The sequence below is a fragment of the Gobio gobio genome (genome assembly GCF_949357685.1).
Source record: "Gobio gobio genome assembly, chromosome: 18".
NCBI lineage: Eukaryota > Metazoa > Chordata > Actinopteri > Cypriniformes > Gobionidae > Gobio > Gobio gobio.
This window is the reverse complement of record NC_137111.1, coordinates 47,831,057-47,840,394: the sequence shown is the minus strand read 5'-3', so window position 1 is coordinate 47,840,394 and position 9,338 is coordinate 47,831,057. Positions and strand designations below refer to the sequence as shown.

Below are 9,338 nucleotides of genomic sequence, written 5' to 3'. Positions count from 1 at the left end.
ACAGCACACCTTCAGGGGTCTAGTGGAGTCCATGCCTCGACGGGGGACCAACACAAATAGGTCATAATGTTATGCCAGGTCAGTGAATAACTTATTAATGCCCCATTAAATTGAATTCTTTATAATAATTTCCTGTTCAAACATGTTTTACTTCAACAAAACAATTATTTTAAGGCATAAAAGCATCACTAATGCTAATTTCAGCATATCATCCTACAAAACCAACAACTGAATCAAGTCATAATGTAATGCCACAGTGAATGACTGGTCCGTTCTGGAATACACGCACTTACACGACAAGGACACGCAAGCAAAGAACAGAACCGCAGAAAATATGGATATTATATTTCATAGTTCCTGAACTTCAGTAAAAGGCCTGAGGGAGCTTCTCCAACCCAGCGAAACCCGCGAGGCCGACAATCACCTGTGAAACACACACACTGCGGTAAACACCGGGAAAACACACACAATTACAGGAGAAAACAAACTACAAATTTGCATTAGCATGTTGTTAACATGTTTTACCACATTGCTAGCATGATTTACCATTTCAGATTTGAACACATTAGCATTAAGTAGTTTATTGCTAGTATGATTTAACATGTTTTAGCACATTGCTTGCATGAATTAACATTGCTAACAAATTAACATGTTACTAACATGTTTTAACACACTGCTAACGTGATTTAACATGTTGCTAACATGCTACCAACATGTTACCACCCTTTTTGAGAATAGTCATGAAAATGCACAATCCAAACTTAAAAGCTTTGGAATATAGACCTAAGTTTGGTCTTGTTTTAAAGACGACATTCGGCAGATTATTACTGAAGTGTAAGCATTTCAAAATATGAAAGTATGAAAAAGTTATGGAAGTTTAAATTTACTGTAAATGAAAAATACTGTAATATTTTCATTTTATATAAAATATATATTTTACAAAAAAAATTGTACTCTAAAATGACTATAAAATCAAAGCCATATGTCTAACCAAGTTGTGTTACAAATTTGAAGTTCACAAAATATCACAAAAATTAAAGTCCCAATGAGATTTTGTTTAGGCGCTGTACCAAAAATAGCCACCGGGTGTCATTGAAATTCCATTGATTGTTTTGTTTTTTTATGAATTTTCCTGTCCAAATGTCACTTCCATCATAAAACAGTCACCAAATATGGACCCTTGAGACTCAGACCTTTCCGACAATATGTGTTTTGTCAAGATTAGAAAAGATTTTGATTATAAAGTAGTTAAAATAATTGTTGTAATATGAAACATGACACCGCCCACTAGGGGGAGGAGCCCGTGAGAAGAATTTAAAGTACCGTTTCCATGGTACCGCAAAGTCTGATTTTTAAAACGGTTTTCACAGGATGAATTTTGAGTTCGTAAGCTTTCAAATGATACCTAATTTATGCTAATTACTAAAATATATGATATGAAAAAAGAGCGGCAGGCGTCCCGTCAGCGGGGCAGTTAAGGGGTAAACATGTTGCAAGCATTAATTAGCAGGTTTTAGAAATTGGTACCATGAATTATCGTGTTGTTGCTAGCATGTTTTAACACTTAAATTAGTAGTAGTATAGATTGGCTGAAACTGCGTGTGTGTTATGACCCCTTTAATGACTATCCTAAGTATTTTTGTACCAAAGTTTTGACCCCCTCAATGAAAGTCTATGGGACACTTCGTAGTTAGTAATAGTGTTAGACCGATATATCGGCCGATATTTGCGATTTTTACGTGTATCGGCTGATACAAGGCTGCTGCGTTCGCCGATATTTTTTTTCCCTGCATTATTTACAGACAGGCGTCCACAGGGCAGCTCTCACCGTCTTCAAACTGTCTTGCTCTCCCTCGCGCATATTAATCAAAATCAATTGAGAATTGACACGATGGTAAAAGGTGGAAAGACTGAAGTTTCACGTGGAGCATTGGGAGATTTTTTCCTGAATTACCGCTGGTGTTGCTCCACAAGAGATTAAGTGAAGTGCACCTACACTCTAAAAAATGCTGGGTTAAAAATAACCCAAGTTGGGTTGAAAATGGACTAACCCAGCAATTGGGTTGTTTTAAGCAAACATTTAACCCAACCGCTGGGTCAAAACAACCCAATTGCTGGGTTAGTCCATATTCAACCCAACTTGGGTTATTTTTAACCCAGCATTTTTCAGAGTGTAACCATTAAATGACTAGGTTGTAAACAGTTTTAAAATGAAGTATAGTACAGTCAGTGTGCACTTTATTATGCTGGCTGCTTGTTGATACTGTGTGCAATAGTGTAATTATTTTATTTATGCTTAAATATTTATTTTCACCACTGAACTCTTTTTTTTTTCTTGTTCTACCTCACCTGTTTTTACTATTTGTTAAATATTGTTTTTTTTTAGTTCAATAAATGTTCCTTTTTTAAATTGTAAATTTTAAATTGTCATCATGATGATCATTGTGTCATTTTTATGATGTAAATTGAGGGAGCAAAAGCAGTATCGGCTCCAAATATCGGCTCAAGAAAATCGGCAGCTCTTATCGCTCATCGGCTAAGGCTGATGGAAAAAAAAACGGTATCGGCACTAAAAAATCCATATCGGTCGATCCCTAGTTAGTAAATCTCTAACCTGCCGTCAGTGTTTCTCCAGGTTTCTCCTCCTCTGCGCTCAGTGGATCTGGATCTTCTCCGGCCTCCAGCATCGGCTCTTTCTTGCTCCTCACAGCCCAATGCATTGACTGACAGCATGTTTGGAGACACATTAACGCCATGTTTGTTACAGAATGAGATGTTATTCGTCATGCATTTCAACACTCACAGTTTTAACCGAGTCACTGAGCGCTTGCCATTGGCTGAATGGGATTGCGATTCGACTTCTGAGCCAGAGATCATAACTCTTTCTTTTCTTCTCGTCTGTGAGAATCTCTTTAGCTTCCTGCAACTTCTGGAACTCCTCCACTGCAAAACAAGAGATTCAAGCACTCGTTAACAATTAGAGCTCAATATTTGGCCATATATTATATATATATATATATATATATATATATATATTAGGGCTGTCAAAAGATTAATCGCGATTAATCGCATCCAAAATAAAAGTTTGTGTTTACATAATATATGTGTGTGTACTCTGTTAATAATTATTTATATATAAATTCACACACATTCATGTATATATTTAAGAAATATTTGCATGTATATACATTTATATAATCTATAATATATATAAATATAAATGTTTTATATATAAAAAAAATATTTTTTTCTTAAATATATACATGCTTGTGTGTGTATTTATATATAAATAATAATTAACAGAGTACACACACATATATTATGTAAACAAACTTTTATTTTGGATGCGATTAATCTTTTGACAGCCCAGTATATTCAGTATCTTGTTATTACAGAGTGTCTTCTTACTCTTTACTATAGTTTAATTTATCCGTATCTTTCATATCGCAAAATAGTTTGGGCGAGCACTTTTCCTATTGCTCTTCAAATAATCTTTATCCTTCAGAAACGTTTTGTTAGGATTGCAACCCGATCAACTGCATATACTTAATCTGCTTCTCTATTTCAGAAACATCAGATTCTTACTGTTTATGATATTAACATTTCTTAAATTTGTGTCTTTATTTATAAGATATATTCACGTGAGGGAAACATCCCAAAGCAATTTAAGATGTATTTTAAGGTAAATTCACAGGTTCACTGTCACTTAACTCGCCAATGCTCAGATTTTCATCTTCCTAAAATTCTCACTTGTAGAGGTCAATATTCTATACGATATAGGGGTATTAAATTATGGAATGGTTTATCTCATCTAGCAAAAAAAAATTATTTAAAATATTTCAAAAGACGTATAAAGAAGCATTTTATTGCTGCTTTGTAATTGTGTGTTTTTTTTATTTTTATTGATGTCTCATGCACTTTATATGGTTTGTTTTTTGAGTATATCATAATTTTAATTTATTACATGCATGCTGTAATTAACTTGTTGCAGTTATATACATTCATATATTTACAATTTAGTTTTTTGTTGTTGTTTAGGTGAAGGCTTTAAAATAAGTCCTTTGGGTTTTTTGCCTCTCCCTCCACAGTATATGGATTGTACTTTTTTTTTTAATTATTATTGTGTATGTTTTATATTTGTGCAAATAAACTAAAACCTTAACCTACATGACTCAAACCGTTTCACCGTTTGTATCCCTCCGCTTCCTGCGACTGTCATGGCGGTTGAACAAATCCAAGTTTTAAAGGTCCCATGGCATGGAATTTTTCTATTATTTGATAATGTTTCCTGAGGTGTACTTATATTGTTAGTATGACTTTTACATCATAAAATGTCATAATTTAGAAATAAAAGGCATTTTTTCTATACTGCTGTTTGCCCTGTGGCTGAATGCCCTGCTTCAAGAGGCGTGTCTGCTGTGAGACTTCAGTAAAAACACCCACTGTTGTGATTGGCTGACATCTTTGCATTTTAAATGAGCGGAGGGGGCGTGGTTTAACGAGGTCTACGAGGCACTGACTCACAAGATAGAAAACAAGAAAACACCGTTCTGTCGGGAGAGAGAGAAGCCGCAGTGTGTGCACGAATAATAAATTATTAGCTACACATCAGAAATCACTGATCACAGATCTGAAGGAACTGAAAAAAGACTTCACAACCCATGATCTCTCGAGCGTTTGCATGGGCGTGCCAGATTCTCTGGGCGGAGGAAAGGGAGGAAACCGTTCCTGCTTGGACGTCAAACCAGGAGACTTCAGGGGCCTATACCATGAAGCCGGTTTAGCTGGCTAGCCAGATATGTTTAAGCTTAGTTTGTGCCAATCCTGGGTTTAAGGTACCATTAAAGTGGTTTGGCTTTTAGCAGTGTTCATCTCCATAGTAACTTAAGCTCCACAGCTAACCTGCTCCAGGGCAGGTTATGTTCTGGATAAGAGATCTCAAAATGAAATTGGACCAATCAGCTGTGAGCAAAGTGACACACCTCTGATGCAATGCAGTCACTCCCCCTGTTTCTACTCCAAATTAAAGGTCACTACATAGCAAATGGCTATTAAAGACTTAAGCCTCTGGCTTTTAACAATGGTTATTTATAATAATAATAATTTTGAATCATTTAAAAATAATTTATGTAATTATTATACCCTTAATCAATTACACATGTATAATTTTAGTAAATCAATCATTAATAGGCACATAGTTAAAATTAATATAAATAGCCTACTGTATATAAAGGTCATACAAATACGCTTTAAAATCAATAAATAAAGCTATAAAAATGACTACATGCGAGTTTAAATGTTCAATTCTCTCTATATATCAACTAAACTAACTTTATAACTTTTACTGGTACTGACTAAGTAAGATTTTTCTTAAAGTTGACAGCTTTCATAGACAGCTCTTTTCTTCTTCCTGTGTACATTTGTTTAAATTCTTAATATTTTCAATCATGTAATATTCTGCAGAAGAGAGAAATCTCTCGCGAGAAGTAGATGTCAGTTTCACTGATCCACATCGTGTGATTGGCTGTTCACTACTGATGTCACAGCTAAAATCCTAAACTCAGGATCAAAGCCTGAGTTGACAGAGAAAGTTGATGAGCTGCGTCATGGTACCAATAAAGCTTGATTGCATCGGTTTGGTTTTGTCAACTCAAAACCAATCCTGTAACCCTGAGTTTGTTCAACTACCTTCATGGTACAGGCCCCAGGAGAGAAAGACAACCAGAACTCGGGTTTACACCGATCAACATTTCTATCCACTTGGGGACAATATTCAGGCTAGGGTAACTCATATTAATGTTAAAAAACCTCATAACATTAAAATGTCATGCCATGGGACCTTTAAAAATACTACTATTGTTGTGTCACGAAAAGTAGTTTTAACAGTTTTTTAGCAGGATAATGTAGTTATTTAGACCTCAAATATGTGACTCATATATAAACATAGCGCCTATTTTACAATTTGTCCAGACGCTTTCACAGATGTGAGCTCCAGGCCGTCAGCGGCCGTTCAGCGTTCGTGTACCCGCGGAGAACAGCTTAATCTCGGACAGTCCTTCGGGAATTTACCGCTGGATCTTACTGTGTGTTGATAGTGGATAAACATGAGATAATTCATTTGGGGTGTATCAATCTTTGGTCTTATTAATCTATGCCATGTTCTAGTGCAAATCGATTTTGGTTAAAGGGAAAATTAAGTTTCATAACTTTATATTTAGGCTATATTTAACCTGTAAGGCCTACTAGGGCGCTGCGTTTGTAGGCCTACGTTTGACTGAATTATTTCCTAATGTCTTTTATAATGGCTATAGTTGTTCATTTAAATAGTATTGTTCAATAAATATTATTTTATATACAAATGCCGTATTTGATGTTGAGAAAGGGTCCGTCAGTGATTGCAACAGCCGACTTCAGTAACACATTATTACACCACAAAATGGCGGCAAAGACCGTCTTTATGAGTGACTGGTTGTAAACAAGGTCAGCTGTCAATCTTTTAAAAGGATAAAGATATTGGTTTCCTCTGCGGACATTCAAACGGATTTTATAATGGACATCGGCCTGAAGAATGAATGCGATATAGGATGCAGTAATACACTAGTTTAGTCGATTTCTCTCATAATAATACTTTACGCTACACAATTGTGTCGCTTCAAACGAAGCTACTAGATCCTAAGTTGAATTAGTAACGGAGGTCGGAGGGTTCGACTCTAAACTGTCAACTTGCGATTTGAATCCGTGGCGGAAGAAAGCAGTTCCTCACTAAAGAGGGTTTTAAAGACACTCTGTTGTTGTTTCTGATTTTATTTACACTTTTGTGCCGTCGAACTGTTTTATATACTCAATATCACACTCGTAGCCGTGCAATATGGCTGTATATCAGTGATTACCTTCGGCCGAATCACAGCCGTGCGATATTACTCATTTGGAAACCCTGAATCAATTGACAAATGCGAATGTTGTGCAAAATGCATTGCAATTAATGCATGAGTATGCACATCATTCATAGCTATGGTGTACATCAAAGTAACAACCATTGTATTATGTTATGTATGTTCTCTGTTGATGCAAAATCAAAGAATATGACATTTGCACAAATAAAATAAAAATATGTTTGTACCTGCTTTGGGGTTCTCCGGGTGTTTGTCAGGGTGGCAGGCCAGGGCTCTCACTTTAAACTCATTGACAATCTGTTCAGGCTGAGACAAATTCATATTATTTATTACTAGCATATCACGATTCTGTGCATTTATGACGACTGTTATGACGACTGATGATGTCACAGGCAACAGGCTGTTCTGCTGTTGTGTGAAATCATATTCTGTCACGTGCACATGAATGCAATTATCAAATCTTTTCACATTACTTACAACAGATGTTGCACATATGTTGCGATTATAATAATAATAACCATTGTCCTTTAAGATACCGTGATTAAACTAGCAGGAATTATAAAAACACAACCCCATAATAATTATCATAAGTTCTTGTAACTCGTGTGTTTACCGCTGACAGTTCATCGCAGCCGAGCAGCCCATAATAATCCTCCAAATCCTCCGTTCTGCGGTTCAGTATCGCCTCCATGCCTCCTACACTCAACAACTACAACACACATTACCGTAAACTCTCCTAAATGAATCCATCAGTCAGGCTGTAGCAGTGGATCGAGCGCGCATGCGCGCAAGTATTTGAAGCTTTACGGTAACAGGGCTTTTAAATGGCCTTCGTCACACAGACGCTCTGACTCATGCTCAACCACCAAACCTCGATTTCTTTTGTTGTTGTTGTTGTTGTTTTTGTTGTCGTTGATGATTGTATTATAGTATTACTTGTAACTTGTACTTGTTATTACAAAAAAACAAACGTCTGAATTAAATCAATAGCTTGCACACAGGGTTTATTTAAGTATCGTAAAAGTTATTTACACAGATGTTGATAAAATTTCACTAAAAGTACCAATTCCCATGGCTTTTGGACATGTTCCGCTTTGATATTGTATATATATATAAAATGGTATTTTTGACGTAATTCCATGAGAATATGGTGTTGACTGTAAACATAATTATGCCAATAAACTACTTTAAACTGAAGCAACTGATTATTATTATTATTACTAGGCTATATTTAGTTGTTTATATAATTTAATTAATTATTAGATATTATTTTATTGTTATATTATTGATATATAATTTAATGGTTTCTTAATTAAATATTTTATTTTATTATAAATTAATTAATTATTCACTTATTAAATATAATGATAATAATTTATTTTTGTATTAATTCGGTATTTTATTGTTATTATTATTACTATTATTTATCTACTTATTCAGTTAGTTAATTATTAGTATCTGTCACTGCTTTGACATGTCATGTCAACTTTTATTTACATGTTTTATTAAAATATATTTAGTCACTTTAATGCCCTTCTTTTCTGGACTAATTGATATATATTTATATAATTTAATTAATTATTATTGTATTGTTATTATTGATATATTTTATATAATGTAATTGTTTCTTAATTAAATATTTTATTGTATTATTAATTAATTAATTATTCACTGATTAAATATAATGATAATTATTATTTTATTTTATTTATATATTTAAATTTTTATTAATTCAGTATTTATTTTTATTATTATTATTATATATTATTGATTTACTTATTCAGTTAGTTAATTATTAGTATATGTCACTGCTTTGACATGTCAACTCCACTCCATAAATATTTAATGCTTTTTTTTTTTTTTTTACATTTATTTACATGTTTTATCAAAATTTATTTAGTCACTTTAATGCCCTTCTTTTCTAGACTAATTGATATATTTTTATATAATGTCATCTCAGCCGAGCAGCCCGTAATAATCCTCCAAATCCTCCATGCCTCCTTCACTCAACAACTACAACACACATTACCGTAAACTCTCTTAAACGAATCCCTCAGTCAGGCTGTAGCAGAGGATCGAGCGCGCATGCGCGCAAGTATTTGGAGCTTTACGGTAGCAGGGCTTTTAAATGGCCTTGACGCTCTGACTCATGCTCAACTACCAAACTTCTGATTTAAATCAATGAAATAGTTATCTTTTTATGCATACAGGGTTAATTTAAGTATATTATAAGTTATGCACACAGATGTTGATTAAATTTCACTAAAAATACCAATTCCCATGGCTTTTTGGACATGTTCCGCTTTAATAATACATAATATTTTTAACGTAATTCTATGAGAATACCATGATATTTGTCTGGTGTTGAAAGTAAACATAATTATGCCAATAAAGAACCTTAAACGGAAGTATTTGTTACTGTAGGGCGGTCACGTGCTCTGTACG

At 34.2% G+C, this 9,338-nt stretch overlaps 1 protein-coding gene across 1 annotated transcript in view; it reads right to left on the bottom strand.

Moving 5' to 3' along the window:
• dnajc12 (DnaJ (Hsp40) homolog, subfamily C, member 12) overlaps positions 1-7,625 on the bottom strand; it is an 8,228-nt gene extending 603 nt beyond the window's left edge. Inside the window, exons 1-5 of the mRNA XM_079843622.1 lie at positions 7,507-7,625; positions 7,121-7,199; positions 2,804-2,943; positions 2,615-2,723; positions 1-424 (exon numbers count right to left, since the gene is read on the bottom strand). The exon at positions 1-424 is cut by the window's left edge and continues 603 nt beyond it. Of these exons, the coding sequence (XP_079699748.1) occupies positions 342-424; positions 2,615-2,723; positions 2,804-2,943; positions 7,121-7,199; positions 7,507-7,584 (489 nt within the window). The 5' untranslated portion in view covers positions 7,585-7,625 and the 3' untranslated portion in view covers positions 1-341. The remainder of the gene's footprint in view (positions 425-2,614; positions 2,724-2,803; positions 2,944-7,120; positions 7,200-7,506) is intronic.
• Between the last annotated feature and the right edge of the window lie 1,713 nt (positions 7,626-9,338).